At 47.1% G+C, this 16,935-nt stretch overlaps 1 protein-coding gene across 2 annotated transcripts in view; it reads right to left on the bottom strand.

Annotated features, from left to right (window-relative positions):
• Positions 1-16,935, bottom strand: part of TMEM94 (transmembrane protein 94) — an 82,894-nt gene that overhangs the window by 33,731 nt on the left and 32,228 nt on the right. The window contains exons 10-20 of one of the 2 annotated variants that reach the window (XM_040435697.1): positions 15,691-15,807; positions 15,247-15,303; positions 15,015-15,119; positions 11,867-12,031; positions 11,585-11,764; positions 10,578-10,872; positions 10,074-10,247; positions 9,842-9,944; positions 1,988-2,205; positions 1,615-1,787; positions 1,092-1,230 (exon numbers count right to left, since the gene is read on the bottom strand). In XM_040435697.1, the coding sequence (XP_040291631.1) occupies positions 1,092-1,230; positions 1,615-1,787; positions 1,988-2,205; positions 9,842-9,944; positions 10,074-10,247; positions 10,578-10,872; positions 11,585-11,764; positions 11,867-12,031; positions 15,015-15,119; positions 15,247-15,303; positions 15,691-15,807 (1,726 nt within the window). Of the gene's footprint in view, positions 1-1,091; positions 1,231-1,614; positions 1,791-1,987; positions 2,206-9,841; positions 9,945-10,073; positions 10,248-10,577; positions 10,873-11,584; positions 11,765-11,866; positions 12,032-15,014; positions 15,120-15,246; positions 15,304-15,690; positions 15,808-16,935 lie in introns of both variants that reach the window. The other variant, XM_040435696.1, reaches the window with a different exon arrangement.

The raw sequence follows: 16,935 nt of genomic DNA, 5'->3' as shown, positions 1-16,935 counted from the left end.
TCACGGAATACCTTGGGGTGTCTTCTTTCCAAAATAGGGTAACGTGTGGGGTATTTATACTGCCCTGGCATTTTAGGGGCCCTAAAGCGTGAGAAGAAGTCTGGAATCCAAATGCCTAAAAATGCCCTCCTAAAAGGTACTCATTGGAATTTGGGCCCCTTTGCCCACCTAGGCTGCAAAAAAGTGTCACACGTGGTATCGCCGTACTCAGGAGAAGTAGGGCAATGTGTCTTGGGGTGTCTTTTTACATATACCCATGCTGGGTGAGAGAAATAGCTCTGTAAAATGACAACTTTGTATAAAAAAATAGGAAAAGTTGTCTTTTACAGAGATACAGGGGGTTTAAGCTAGGGGAGCGGAGGTGGTTAAGGAGTAATTAAAGGGGTTGTCCCCTCTTAGACATTGGTAGAATATAGCAAAGATATGTCACCAATGTCAAATAGGTTGGGGTCCCAGAATGACAACCTGAAAGTGAAAGAGAGCTCTCCATTCTTTTCAATGGGAGTTCTGGCCGAGCGAGTGCATTCAGCTATTTTTCAGAAGTGTCATAGAAAGAAATGGAGAGCATACGGCACAAGCGTGGCATCCTCTCCTTTTACTTCTATGGAACTGATGGAGATAGCCAACCCTGTGCTCTGCTATTTTTGGCAGTCCCATAGAAATGAATGGAGAGCGGCCGCGCATGAGAGGCTCCTCTCCACTCTCTTTGGGAGTCTGGAGATGAGTATAGCTCCTAGAGGTGGAACCTGCACCTATCTGACATTGGTAGCATATCCTAGCGATATGCTACCAATGTCTAAGATGAGACAAATGGGAATAAATCATTTCATGGCTGTAGTTCAAATTGACTACATAATATAATATTATATATATATATATATATATAAAAAAATTTATAAATTTTTTTTTGAACATTGTTAAATGGTTTTGATAAAACAATAAAAACAATCAATAAAATTGTCTTATGTTTGAACAGAGATAGATATATTGTCTGTCATTGAATTAGATACAGAACACAGTTATTATAAAGATAAAAAGCCTGAAGCACTGCACGGAAATCACAATATAAAAATACTTGATTGGTTTCTTACCCTGATGGAGATCATCTCGTAGAGAACCAGCATGACTAGGGCTGGATGGGGGAACCTCAGACCCTGGCCCATCGCCATTCGGTGTTAGAGAAATGTGGCAGTTCCATCCAGTCTCAAGACCCATTTTCTCAGCAAACACCTGAGAAAGGGAAAAATGATTGCTTACCAGTATATGGGATTAAGGCCCCCAGATTATCGTCTGCCGAACCCACTAATTTCAGTGGGGCCGGCTGACTATGTAATCTGTATAGGAGGGGCCATTCAACTCTACCCTGACAGATGATGTCAGGAGAAAGAGGGATTGGGCAAGACCTGCTCCTTTTGCTCTGGTAAGAGATAAGCCGCCAGAGGCATCTGGCAGCAGCTTTCTCCTCTTTTGCCATTGAAAATACATGCATGCTTAGCCAAACCAAACATGCCGGCGTATGGGGGTGATGGAAGGAATATCGGTCAGCTGAACGAGCGTACGGCCGACAGCTACTGAAGGTGTATGAGTACCAGACCAATGAACATTACATCTCACCTTGCTTCTCAGCTCATCCTCCATGGAGAAGTACACAAAGCGGATGCAAGCGTTCACTAAGCCATCAATGAGACGGACAATGTCCAGACGAGCCTGATACTGTGAGGAGACCATCCCCATGAAGATCTGACCACTTATCACTTGAGTAAAATCTTCTGTCACCTCCCCAATACCTTCTGTGTTGAAGGAGAAGACCATGGAGAAAACATAAAAAATAAAAAAAAAAGGAAGCAACTGAACATGAAAGGCAAGACTTTGGTAATGGGAAATCTAAAAGCATGGAAAGCAAATAAACTGTAAAAAATAAGAAATGCCCAAAGTGTCCAAAATTCAAAAGGCATACACAGAGAGCCGTCAGTGACTGGACACTCACCATCTGAGCTCCAGCTGTCATGTCGGCCAGTGTGCTTCATAGGAGTACTCCCGGCAACATCACATGGGGCTGAAAGCGTGTTCTGCCCGAGACCATTAGGCATCTCTATGCACTTGCCATGTAGCTGAGGCGACAACGAGTAGTGCATTGGTTTGTAAGAAAAAGCAGAGCAGTAGCCGGACAAACAGGCTCTCTGGTAGAAATCCAGCACCTTCTTCCTGAAGTTAGAATGAAGAGAAAAATAAAAAGCGGAGATAAGCGGCACAGAAAAGAAATTATGACAAGACATCTCCATGTGGCATAGAGAAGTCTTATCTGTGACCATTGAACTGGCAATACATATGAGAGAGCTGCCAGCTGAAGGAATATTCTGCCAGCACTTCTCTCTCCAAGTACTACACGTGCATGCTCGGCTTGGCTGTGCATGCAATAAACCACTGTCAGACTCCTCTTCAGCGGCTTATCCTGGAGAACAAAGGAACAGGCAGCTAAAATCCAACATACCTGATCCTCATCTCCCCTAACATAAGCATTCAGGATGCCACACACACACTCGTTACAATTGGCCGACATAGACTCTAATGTACATGGCCAGCATTATAAGGGTTTTCCGAGGAACTCCCCGAGGCTATACAAGAGGTGAAAGACTGTGAAGCTGCCTATGTAGGGGCGCCGACTCTACGTGGAGAGGAGCACAAGCTAAACTTAATGACCATCTGCTACAAATAGCTGACCATAAACGATTCTTCTTAAAACAGAAGTATTTTGAGGCGGGGGAGAGTGCGGGGTGTGATTCGTTCGCAGGAGGGTACGGCTAGAATAGCAACCATTAGGACTAGACGGGGGAGCCTCAGAGCAGAAGATTCAGTAATTCTTAATGAGTTTTATAACTACTGTAAGGAACTCTACTCCTCAAAATTGTCAATAAACTCGGATAATATTAAATCCTACCTTGCCAAAATATTAATGCCTACGCTGTCTCTTGAAGCTCCTAGATCTGGAGGAACTTAAAGTAGCAGTCAACTCTTTCCCTAATGAGAAGGCCCCGGCCTCGGATGGTCTATCAAGACCCGCTTCTTCCCCACCTCTTAGAAACCTTCAAATGATGCTCTGAGAGTATGAAAATTACCAGCATCTATGAGGGAGGCGGTAGTTGTGCTGATTCCAAAACCTGGTAAAGACCCGACTATACCCAGGGCTGGTGCAAGGATTTTTGCCACCCTAGGCAAAAGCTAATTTTGCTGCCCCCTTGACTCCGCCCATTGACCACACCCCCTTTCCCGCCCCTTTTTCAGCCACCTATTGCATGCAACATTTAACTATGGTCGAGTACACTGTGCCAGTCTATGGTCATGTACCCTGTGCCAGTCTGACTATGGTCATGTATATATAATATCCAGCCATTGTCTGCCACCTAGTACCATCCCAGTGATGCCAATCACTCTGCGCTGTTCAGCAGGTTGGCACACCAAACACGAGCAGTGCCGCCTATTTACTGCCAGGCGCCATTCAGCCACTGTCTGAAATCCTGTGCCACCAGGGCAACATAAAACAGTATGCTGCCTCTTGCCCTCTGCCACTGTCCTGCACCCTGTACCATTCATAGCCCTTTAGACAGTCTGTGCCACCTATTAGGCTCCATGTGCCACTGCTGGGCACCCTGTGCCAGTCAGAATCTATGGCCCCTAGTCAAACAGCAGGTGTGCCCTGACCCCTGTACACAAGTGTGTGCCACCCTGCTGCCAGTCACTGTCCTGCAGCCTCTGACATCCTAGTGCAGGTTGTCAGAGTGCGGTTGCCAGGGGTGCTCACCAGGTTCTGCTCCTCGCTGTGATCCAGGTCCACATTGCCTTGGCTCTTGCCAAGATCATGTGTCTTTGGCGCGTGATCCCGCGAGACCCACCTCTGGAGGTCACTGGTCTCGCGGGATTGCGCGCCCGAAGTCAGGGCCGATGCAAAGATTTTTGTCAACAGAAGCAAATGTCCATTTCGCCCCTCATGATTCATGTCCATTTCTTCCCCCCCCCCCCCCCCCCCCATGTGCTAATATCAGTGCCATCCTCTCCACCTGCCCCCTAATGTGCCAATATCAAGTGCCTCTCTCCTCCCCCCTCCATGTGCCATTATCATGGCGCCAATAGCCCCGCCCCCCACCCCCCGTAGCAGTAAAGTAGCAGTCCGGTATGTAAAAAAAAAAAAACACTTTCAGAAAAGTTTCTCCTGGGATTCAAACTCACAACCTTTCACATCAGAGGCAAGGCATTTACCCTCACAGCTATGAGAGCTGTATAGACAGTTATTTAAAAAATATATATATATATATATATATATATATAAGACTTCTACTGTAGATAACTTTGATACTTAGTGTACATCCATACACATGACAGCTGCCCCAGTACACTGTGTATGGATGTAGCAAAGCTGGGTGTGTTGGGGCAGCTATGTGTATGGATGTACACTAGGTATCAAAGTTACCTACAGTAGAAGTCTTATATATTTTTTTTTTAAGCAACTAGTAATACAGCTTTCATAGCTGTGAGGGTAAATGCCTTACCTCTGATGTGAAAGGTCGTGAGTTCGAATCCCAGGAGAAACTTTTCTGAAAGAAAGCCTAAATGAGATTTAAATACACCAGGGTCTCGTAGCTGTGTGCCGCTCTCTCTGCCCGAAGTGAACAAACTCATGCTCGCACTCATCGCAGCGCATCCGGCCGGCAAGTACAGGAACAGAGGGAGATGATGTCAGATGGATGAGTGCGCCCCCAGGCAGAGTGCGCTCTACGCGGTTGCCTACTCTGCTTATGGGTGGCGCCGGCCCTGACTATACCCGATTCCTAAACCCCCATCTCCCTTTTACCAACGGATGTGGAAGTATTAGCTAAGGTCTTGGCCAACAGACTTAACAAGGTCATCCTCTCCCTTATACACGTGGATCAATCAGGGTTCATGCCAGACAGAAGCACTTCGATCAACCTTCGAAGATTATTTCGGAATCTTCAGAGGTCGAAGGACACTGATGGATGTCGAGCTGTAATACCCCTAGACGCTGCCAAAGCTTTTGACACTGTGGAATGGGAGTATTTATGGGAAGTTATGGAGGCTATGGGATTTGGACCGTGTTTTATGTCCTGGGTCAAACTACTCTATAACTCACCGGTAGCAAAAATCAAAGCAAATGGAATACTTTCTGCCCAATTTTCATTGCATAGAGGAACGAGGCAGGGCTGCCCCTTGTCCCCCCTGTTTGCAGTGGCTATTGAGCCCTTGTCTTTTGCGCACTTCCCCTGAGTGGAAAGGTTTCCCACTGGGTTCCCAGGAAGAGAGAGTCTCTTTATATCCAGATGATCTGCTCCTCTATGTGGGAGATCTGCAACGCTCCATTACTCCTATTATGTGAGATATCACTGAGTTTGGGAAATATTCAGGTTTAAATCCGCGATTCTCTTACTTGATCCTCCCTCGCCACAGTTCCATCTTACTAATACCGAATTACAGATGACCAGTAGCTTTAAATATTTAGGAGTTATGATAACGTCAAAGCCAACAGAATATGTCAAAAGGAATCTAAATTTATTGAGAAAACTAATACCTGGTGCAAACTACCTCTTTCTGTCATTGGCCGTAGTATCTATCCTCTGTTTGAGAAGGCAGCGGCGCTCCAGGACCCCTGCCGATCAGCTGTTTGAGAAGGCAGCGGCGCTCCAGGAGAGCTGTCGCCTTCTCACTGTTTACCGCAGGCCCAGTGACGTATCCACTGGCCTGGGCGCGGCTAAGCTCTGTTCACTTGAATGGAGCTTAGCCGCGCCCAGGCCAGTTGATACTAATCGTGACGTCACTGGGCCTGCAGTAAACAGTGAGAAGGCGGCAGCGCTCCTGGAGCGCCGCTGCCTTTTCAAACAGCTGATCGGCAGTGGTCCCAGGTGTTGGACGCTGATGATCTATCCAGAGGAGTTTAAACAAAGTGCAGAACCCTTTTAAGCAAAATGATATTGATGCCCCAATTGCTCTATATAATACATAATTCCCCTATATGGATCCCCCAAGTGAATATTTTACAAGATACAGAGTATCTTTCGTTCCTTGATATGGAAAAAACAACAACCCAGAATCCGCATAGAAACGCTTCAAAAAGGTAAAGAGGAAGGTGGCCTTTCAATCCCAAACCCATGGCTATACTTCATGGCCGCACAGCTACAACACTTTAGAGCAGGGGTACTCAACTGGCGGACCGCGGTCCAAATACGGACCGCGGCCGCCAGTTGTCCGGACCCCGGCCATCCTTCAGAGCGCTGCTCCTCTCCTGCACACTGTACCGTGCAGGAGGAGGAGCTTACCGGCGCACTTCCGCCTGTCCCACAGCGCAGTGAGACAGGGCTTCCTCCACATGTAGCGCTCCTCCTCCTGCACACTCTGGCAGCTCTGCTCAATACAGCGGCGGGCACAGGAGCTGATAGTTCTCAGCAGCGCAGGAGGAGTCTCTCCCTCCCCCCTGTGCTGCTGCCCCCGCCGCTGCCAATAAGGAGAAGCAGGAGGAGGAGGGGAGGGGCTGTGGCCACTGCGCCACCAATGAAGAAAACCGACCTGTAATACAAATACAGGAGGCGGGTGCCGGAATCAAATAGCCGACACCCGACCTCTGTGACAGGGAGCTGCGATCAGTTGAGTTAACCCTTCAGGTGCAGTACCTGAGGGGTTAATTGTAGCTGATCGCAGCCCCCTGTCACAGAGGTCGGGTGTCGGCTATTTGATTCCGGCACCCGCCTCCTGTATTTGTATAAGAAACATTGGTGGCACAGTGCGCCCCCCCCCCCCCCCCCCCCCCCCTAGTATAAGAAACATTGGTGGCTCAGTGGGAAGTGCCAATGAGGGTTAAAAATGATAAAAGAAAATTAACTCACCTCCTCCAGTTCATCACGTAACTGCCGGTATCCTGTTCTTACTTCTTTCTTCAGGACCTGTGGTGACGTCACTGAGCTCATCACATGGCCCATTACCATGGTGAAGGATCATGTGATGAGCTCAGTGATGTCACCACAGGTCCTGAAGAAAGAAGTAAGAACTGGAGACTGGCAGTTACGCGATCAACTGGAGGAGGTGAGTAAATTATTTTTTAACCCTCATTGGCACTGCCCACTGCACCACTGCACCACCAATGTGTATTATATTGGGGGGGGGGGGCGCACTGCGCCACCAATGTTTATTATACTGGGGTGATGGGGGGGCGCACTGCGCCACCAATGTTTATTATATTGGGGGGCACACTGCGCCACCAATGTTTATTATATTGAGGGGGGGCGCACTGCGCCACCAATGTTTATTATATTGAGGGGGGGGCGCACTGCGCCACCAATGTTTATTATACTGGGGTGATGGGGGGGCACACTGCGCCACCAATGTTTATTATTTTGAGGGGGGGCGCACTGCGCCACCAATGTTTATTATATTGAGGGGGGGCGCACTGCGCCACCAATGTTTATTATACTGGGGTGATGGGGGGGCGCACTGCGCCACCAATGTTTATTATACTGGGGTGATGGGGGGGCACACTGCGCCACCAATGTTTATTATATTGAGGGGGGGCGCACTGCGCCACCAATGTTTATTGTGTTGGGGGGGTGCACTGCGCCACCAATGTTTATTATTTTGAGGGGGGGCGCACTGCGCCACCAATGTTTATTATATTGAGGGGGGGCGCACTGCGCCACCAATGTTTATTGTGATGGGGGGGTGCACTGCGCCACCAATGTTTATTATTTTGAGGGGGGGCGCACTGCGCCACCAATGTTTATTATATTGAGGGGGCCGCCAGACGAAAAAGTCGGACATGTAGTACTTTTAGTCTGGCGGCCTCTCACCGTGCTGCGCCGTAACTCTGCCCCCATCCCCATTATAGTCGATGGGCACAGAGCAGCGGCACGGCGAAGTAGTGGCAAGATGGATCTGACGGGGTGAGCAGCCTGTCGGATCCGTCCTGCTGCAAGTGTGAAAGTACCCTTACTAATGTAAAAACACCAAGTTGGAGCTCACCTCACCATACACCACCGAGGAGCACGGACACAGAACCGGAACCAAGGATGAGAAGTAGCAAAAAAATATTGTCCAGCTTCACCTCGCAGTGCGTGTTTTATTAGGAAACGTGCTTAAAAACCAAACATCAGGCTCATATCATCAACATGTTTCGGATCAACATATATTACAGATCCTTCCTCCCTTACTAATGAGCGCTTCCATCATGGAACGCCCATTAGTACAGCCTTTACCTCCACCGCTACTTGTGCTAGTAAAAAAATATATATATTACGCCTACGGTACCTCCACCTCCATTTGCTCACGCTGTGGAGAACACTCCCTGCTGACTAGAAGCTCAGGACAGGACCTACAAGACGCCATCACGTTAGAGCACCGGTCCTGAGCTTGCAGTCAGCAGCGAATGTTCACCGCAGCCAGGTGAATGCAAATTATTTTTTTTTTTTGCAAAAGCAGAGAAGGGGGGCACTAATGGGGGCAATACTCTTACTGGGGGCACTAATGGGGACATTATTCTTACTGGGGCACTAATGTGGCCATTACTAATTCTGGGACTTACCCGGGGCGCTCCACTATAACGTCAGAGCGCCCCACGCGCATGTATCACATGATCGCATGGCATCTTTACTGTTGGCGTTCAGCTCGGACCTCCACCTGGCTGCAGACCCTGGTATGTGGACCTTTAATAAAACTAGTTGAGTACCCCTGCTTTAGAGCATGGGGACGACAGGTACAGCTAGGCCCCTCTGCCAGAATTGCCTCCGTAATCATGAAACAGAAAACACCTATCGCATTGGAGGAACTAGGAAGACCACAGTCTTGCGCTGGGAACTGCCCTACAATCACATTAATAAGAAAGGTCTGGTCAAAATTTAAGTAATTAATAGGCCGGGTGGGGTTTAACGACAGCACGCCGTTATGGCGTAATCCTCAACTACCGGAACCGTTCAGATTGGTGGGCTTTTCCTCTTGGGAAGACAAAGGTATTTTATTTCTATGTCAAGTTCAATCAAAGGGGGTAATGAAATCTTTTACGCAGCTACAGGAGGAATTTGGACTACCTAGAACCACATTTTTCCAATATCTACAATTAAGACATGCTTTTCAGGAGCAATTTAAGGATGGCTTGCAACTGTCCATCTCCCCTCCTATAGTGAAACAGTTATTAGGTGGTAGTACCGCTAGGGGACTGATATCTATGCTATATAAACACCTATTTCAGAAAAGTACTATATCGGACCCCCTACCTGTTAAGAGAAAGTGGGGGCAAGACGTGGGTGAAATTTCCCAGGAGCAGTGGGACGATGTTCTGGCCTTGACCCCTAGTCTCACGCTTAGGGTCCATTCACACATCCGAAAATGGGTCCGCATCGGTTCCGCTAAATAGCGGGAACGGGTGTGGACCCATTCATTCTCAATGGGGCAGGAATGGATGCAGAGTTTATTCATACATTTTCAGGAAGAATACCAGAGGTATGTCACAGAAGCTCACAGGTCCTAAACGGGGAAACCAAGGGTCCTCTTACACAGGCTGGAACGATGATCTACAAGTCTATTTGCACTTGCTTAAAGTGCCTTAAACAGGGCCTGATGCAGAGTGAAATGATACAAATTATTATCGTTCGTCCCTCATTAACTTTGCACATTGTTGGCAGGACATCCCTTGGGCACCTTTAAATGATTATCAGGAACGAGGGTTTGTATGAATGCTCATTTCCAACAGGTCCGATCCTTAGCCCATATATGACGGATTTAACTTTGCTCACCATTCAATTATTTTTATTGCACGAGACTCCTGGGAAGAGGATAGTGTTATGTACTGTACCTGTCAGACCCGGAGAGGGGGTAAATATCAGCTCCGTCCCAGAAATCTGTACAGGCCTCAAGGATAATGTCAGCTGTTCCATGGGACAGCATCTGCTCTGTGTCTGAGAGTTACAGGGAGAAGACAGTAAGGCGGTATGCATGGATATTACACAGATATAATGAGGTACAAGCGCCAGAAGCATGCACAGGACAGGACAGATACAGAGGGAAGAGAAGTGAAGGGTACATACTGGTAGTAACATCTCTGACAAACAGGCAGACCATCTGACTGAGGGCTGGTGTCCGTTTGGCACCAGCCGGAAGCTTGGGAAGCAAAGCCTCCTTCACAGGCTCCTCGCTTGGAAAGTGATAGAGAGCAACATGATTTTGCAATTTGAATAGGTCCTTGGCTCCTGGGGTGAAACCTAAACATGAAAATGAGAGTGGTAGTTAACAAGGGAAGAGCATGAGAGTAAGGACTCATTCACATGACAATATGAATGGGTCTTCAAAATTGCGGTACGGGCGTGGACCGATTTATTTCAATGGGGCCGCAAGAGATGTGTACAGCACACCGTGTGCTGTTCGCCTCGGTAGTTCCGTTACACGGCCCCGCAAAAAATATAGAGCATGTCCTATTCTTGTCTGCAATTGCGGGCAAAAATAGGCATTTTCTACCATAGTGTCGGCAATGTGCGGTCCACAAAATGCGGAACACACACGGGCCGATATCATAATTGATCCAGACGTAGTACCTATAAGTCTTGAAAAGTCACAAAGTCCCCAAGGAATGTGTCCAGGAAGTACAGAGCTGTGGGTTTCTTGAAGAGCAATATGGCGCAAATGATCAGAGAAGCGGCAAAGGGTGGTGGTCACTCCCGGATTACATAGGTTCAGTAACACATTAAGCCCTAGAGGTTTTAAGGAGCTCAGATGGAGCTGCCAGTTGGATTCATCAAACTGGATGCTCTGAGGGTTCTGTTGATCTTGGGACAGCCGGAGCATTTCTAAGTGACAGTCGCAAACGTAATCGTCCACTTCGCTGCTCAACTGTAAAAAAAAAAAGGTACAGAAAATAAAAAGACAAATCCAGAAAATGATGTTAACCAAAGAGTCGGAGGATTAACAACATTAAAGGGGTAGTCCCATCTCTTAAAGGAATGGCATTTTGCTAGGATATGCCACCACTTTACACTAGTATCAGAGGGAATCCCAGAGGTCAGACCTGCACCAAAGAAGGTAGGGGCCACAACAACAGAGTAGCGCTGTGTTCCCATTCACTGTTCTCCCTGCACAGCGGCGCTCCAGCCACCTGCTGTGTAGAGAAACTACAGCAAGAGGATAGGTCATCAGTATCTGATTGGTGGAGGTCCGACACTTGGGACCCCTGCTGATCAGATATTTGAAAAGGCACCGGCAATCGCAGTGGCCTTCTTCCAGCTTTGTCTAAGCCATGTGACGTCACGTTCATCGGTCACGTGGCCTAGGGGCAGCTCAGCCCCATTGAAGTGAATAAGGCTGAGCTGCGATACCAAGCACAGCCACTATTAAATGGACGGCGCTGTGCTTGGTGAACTGAGAGATGGCTGTGGCGCTACGGTGAGTGCCGATGCCATCTCAAAGAGCGGACCTGACCAGAGGATAGGTCACCAGTTAAAATATCTCAGAAAACTCTTTTGAAGCGTTCCCAACATTTGATGTGTCATAACATTATAAATGATGGGTGATACATACACCCCCATACAGTAGAAAATATATATACCTGACCAGCAGTGTCTTGGCTGAAGCTGACATTTGACCCTGATGCATGTTTAGTCCGACTATGATGCTTCCTTTGTGTATCAGAAGGTCTAGTGACGTCATTCTGACGATCCACGCTATCCTGCTCATTCACCAGCTGTAGGTTAGTGGTCTCCGCCAACAGTGCTACCATCTCTTGAGGCTGCGGAGGCAACAGATAGGAAAGCCATATTAGAAAAGACAAGCTTCAGGAGAATGAAACTGGTATATAAAAGAAAAACAAAAAAACAAAAACGAGCCCCACCTCATCCTCCACATCTGTCTGGCAGAAGGAACGGAGGGATATTTGATCAGTGAGATCGTCATGTCGTTCAGTGGCCTGATCTACCCTTCCGCTAAAAAATAGAACAGTCTCTGGGCTGGGATTCGGCCAGGAAAGGACTCCTTGCTTATCCACACAACAAATAACCTTTAAAACACAAAACAAAAAGCACAATATGCATTAGTCAGCTAAACATCTCTGTTTCTACAACCACATCAATTAGAATACATCAAAACAGGGACAAGAGGGAAAGGATATGCAAACTCCTCGGTTCGTAACCATCTGCATTTACATCTGTTGGAAGCCTAAGGTCCAATCAAGGATGGTCCTGCTTCCACTCCCGCATTGGTCTCAATACCAGTCATGTGCTTGAAGGCGGCTGGCTGTCTGGCTCACTTTAAAAGCTAAATAAGCGATCTTCTCAGACAGAGGCAGCTGCATTAAAACCACCTGCCTAATAGCATGTAGGTCCTCCTCGTGCCATCAAAGCTGTTGACTCCACAAGACCTCTGAAGGGGTCCTTTAGGATCTGGCAGCAGATTCTGTGAGTTGTGAGGTGCAGACTCCATAGATCGGGTTTGTTTTTCCAGCACATCCCACAGATGATCAATTGTATTGAGATCTGGGGAATGTGGAGGACAAGTCATCACCTTGAACCCTTTGTCATGTTCCTCAAACTATTTCTAAACAATTTTGGCAGTGTGGTTAGGACATTATCCTGCCGAAAGAGGACACTGCCATGTGGGAATACTGCTCCCATGTACTTCGTCTGTACACTGCATAGGTAGGAGGTGGTACATGTCACATTCAGATGAAGGCCACGACCAATAGGCTTTCCAGCACCACATCGCCTAGAACACCACACTGCCTCCCCTGGTTTGCCTGCTTGGACCCATTCAAAATCTGGTCCTTGTCACTTGCCCATTCTCCTGCTTCAAGGACTGTTCACTTGAAGCCTAAGGGTACGTCCACGCGGTCAGGTTTCGGCATGAAGTTTTGAAAGCCAAAATCAGGCATGGATCATAAAGAGAGAAATTATGAAATTTGGAATTTGGATTCTAAATATGCACGAAGAAATCTGACCGCATAGCGGTACCCTAAAGCCTGTATTACACTGGCCAATTTTTCGGCCAATAATCGCTAACAAGCATTCACCTTAACGCTCGCTAGCGATCATCTTGCAGTGTAATACTGCCGCCGACTGCCTGATGAACTAGCAAATGCTGGTTCATCGAGCAATTCTGATTTTAGGCATGCTTAAAAACCAGCGCTTGCCGACGGCAAATCGCGCTGTCTAATAGCGATCTGCCGTCGGCAAGCCACTAGACAGTATGGGGACGAGCGATGGCACAGCTATCGCTCCTCCCTACACTATGGAGGAGATCGCTGCATGTAATAGCAGCGGTCTCCTCTGCTAGCTAGCAAGCGATGGCCAGAAGGGAACACTTCCCTCACGACAATCACTTGCTCGATCAGCCTGTGTAATACAGGCTTTAGATATCAACAGGTGCCATTGTCACAAGATAATGTGATTCACTTTACCCGTGAAGGCCAGAAAAATCAGGGTTTACTTGTTAAGGATTCCACACAGTAAGGGTCCATTCACACGTCCGTGGTGTATTGTGGATCCGCAATACACCCGGCCAACACCAAGAATAGGACATGTTCTATTTTTTTGCGGAGCCACGTCCCAGAAGTTCGGCCCGAAGTCCAGAAGTTCGGGGCCGCGCTCTGAAAATGCGGATGCGGAGAGCACATAGTGTGCTCTCCGCATCTCTTCTGACCCCATAGAGAATGAATGGGTCCGCACCCGTTCCCGATATTGCGGAACGGATGCGGACACATTTGCGGACGTGTAAATGGACCCTAAGGCCTCTTTCACACGACCGTATGGCTTTTTCAGTGTTTTGCGGTCCGTTTTTCACAGATCCTTTGTTACGTTTTTTTTTTGTTTCTGTTGCGTTTCCGTTCCGCTTTTTTCTGTTCCGTTTTTCTGTATGGCATATACAGTATACAGTAATTACATAGAAAAAATTGGGCTGGGCATAAAATTTTCAATAGATGGTTCCGCAAAAACGGAACGGATACAGAAGACATACGGATGCATTTCCGTATGTGTTCTGTTTTTTTGCGGGCCCATTAACTGGAATGTAGCCACAGAACGTGATTTGCGGGCAATAATAGGACATGTTCTATCTTTCAACGGAACGGAAATGGAATGCACACATGATACATTTCTGTTTTTTTTGCGGAACCATTGAAATGAATGGTTCCGTATACGGAAAAAAACGGCCTGTAAACGAAAAAAAAAAAAAAAAAGGAGGCCTAAATCTGTAGCAAGATCCAGAACATTACAAAGGGATGGGATTTTGAAAACCCCATCCGCATATAGAAGTAAAGAATCTGCATGGAGATTTAAGAACGCTGTGGATTGTCAAATCAGCAATTATGTCAATTATATTGCAGATTTGTAGCCGATTTTCAGACCTTCAATGTTTAGGGGTGAAATTCAGAGAAAAATCTAGACTGCCACTTGGGATGGACAGCTGCGTCTTTCCACAGCTAATGACAGATCAGGCGAGAGACTATGCCTGGACAACCCCTTTAAACCAGGAGTCTAACATTTTAGCTACCACAACCCTTTTTCAGGCCTGAGAAAGGCTTCAGTGGAAGCGAAACATTACTGGCCTAAATTTACTGACCTGCACCTGTTTTTGATGTTCTTCTAGATGGCTGTGGACTCATATAGTGAAGTGATAAAAGCGCTGCTCTCATCCATTCCTGTTTCTACAAAGAAAGGCCTCATGCGCACGACCGTTCCATTTTTTGCAATCCGCAAATCGCAATTTGCGGAACGGACGGCCCATTGTAGAAATGCCTATCCTTGTCTGCAAAACGGACAAGAATAGGACATGTTCTATTTTTTTTGCAGGGCCACGGAACGGAGCCACGGATGCAGACAGCACACGGAGTGCTGTCCGCATCTTTTGCGGCCCCATTGAAGTGGATGGGTCCGCACCCGAGCAGCAAAAACTGCGGCTCGGATGCGGACCCGAACAACGGTCGTGTGCATGAGGCCTAACTTGCACCACACTAACAGATCCCACAGTAACCTGGAAACTTTACTCACCGTGACAGATCCCAGACCGTGCAACAAACTAGAAGTACAGGCGAGGGTCTCGCAGTTCCCCCTAACGACACGCAGGAAGTGAGAACACACAGAACGCAGCATTTCCTAGGGAAAATAATTACATAAATGTCAGGTTTTTTTTATAAATAGGAAAATTTAAAGTAAAGCAAAGTGAATCAGGCAATCTGTGACTGGGAAGATCTATGAATCAGCTCCTCTTCTAAATACAGACCTGTGTTGATACAACCTCTGTATAACTGCTGAGGGTATCCTCAGAGAACTTCGCTATCTGGAGGGGGGGAAAAAAGAACAAAGACAAAAAATTAAAGTGGAAATTAAAAAAATACAACCAAAAACTTATAGCACGCAGAGCATACAACAGGAAGGATAGGGGATAAGTGTCTGATCAGCGGGGGTCCTACAGATCACGAGAACCCCGCCCGCCACTCCACTGAACTCAGCTAAGTGCATGCGCTCAGCTATCTGCAACAGCCGCACAGAGCTGAATGGCGTGGCAGTGTGTACGTATGTCACCGCTCCGTTCTCGTGATCGGCAAGGACATCCACCAATCAGACACACCCTCTATCCTGTGGACAGGGGATGCGTTGTGAATAATAGCACTTTAAACTATAGCATCTAACTTTTTGGCAGAGGTTCATTTAAAAGGTCACTCACCAGGGAGGTAGGGTACCTTCTGCTCATTTGGGCCAGCACGCGAGCTTCACATAGCGCCGTCACCAAAATCCACATAACAGGGAAAAGGAGAGGAAGAACTGGCAGCACAGCATTCACCTAGACGCCAAAAAGAAGTGTTAACGTCATAATCTGTGGGGCAGGGTCATTCTAGGTTTTACACCACTAAAGTCACAAATGATGGTGAAGGCCACGTAGGTGCTCAAGTCTGTGACTTTTAGGCAGCATGGAGCTTCATGGCATTGGGTTTAGCCTCCCGCTGCCTGGCAGATTCACTATAATTTGCTCCTGAAACTGGTGCAAGTTAATAGTTCACATCAAAGCCAGCTCAACTTTCCGTACAAAAACCACAAGAAACCACCCATAATCCCCTAACGTAACAAGTGGCCACATGCCAGCAAGCAAAACCAACAGGAGCAATACTATATAGCAAACACTTACAAAGGGACCGGCTCCATTCACTTGAACGTGCACCTGTCAGGAAACTGCAAGGTGTACATAAAGGGTTAAAATATGTGAGAGTGTGAAGAGTGCCGATTGTAATGGAGCGCGGGGGCTGAACACTGCCTCAGTATGCCAGATGACGGCAGACAATCTGTTAAAAAGTCTGACATTCGTGGCACTAAACGGTGAAGGAGTATGGCAGCACCTGTGAATGGATTTAAACCATATATTGCTATAAAGGCAGTGGAGTATATAATATACCGTCAGTGCACATTAAATATGAAGCTATAATGTCTGCATTTGACGTTCTACCACTTCCCTAAAGTGACTGTACATTCCCACCGCATTTTGCAGTGTCTGTCGAGGTATACGTCGGGAGGATTTACGGATACGGTAAAAGATATCACTGTATAGGCAAGTATACTGGACGCCATAGGGACACTCATGTGACCACTATCAGATCAATGAGGGTCCCTGGGTAAGACTGACAGCAGGTGTGAAGAATGCTGCCAAGTAAGGCCGAGTTCATACCACTGTTTAGCTTTCCGTTCTTCTCATCCGTCAGAAGAGAGAAAAAAAAGAAAAACAGTCATCAGTTGTCATCCGTTTGAGCCATTGCCGTCTGAGATCAGTTTTTTTTTGTGGGAATAAAGTACTGCAAGCAGGACTTTTTTTTTATACCCGTCTAAAAAGAAGGATTTCAGTCACAAATGACTCAAATGTATGACAGATGCAACAGGATCCATTTTTTTTTTTACAGGATCCTGTTTAGTTTTTTTTCTC

This window comes from Bufo bufo, chromosome 6 (genome assembly GCF_905171765.1).
Source record: "Bufo bufo chromosome 6, aBufBuf1.1, whole genome shotgun sequence".
NCBI lineage: Eukaryota > Metazoa > Chordata > Amphibia > Anura > Bufonidae > Bufo > Bufo bufo.
The sequence above is the reverse complement of the archived record's forward strand: the minus strand, read 5'-3'. Positions and strand labels throughout refer to the sequence as shown.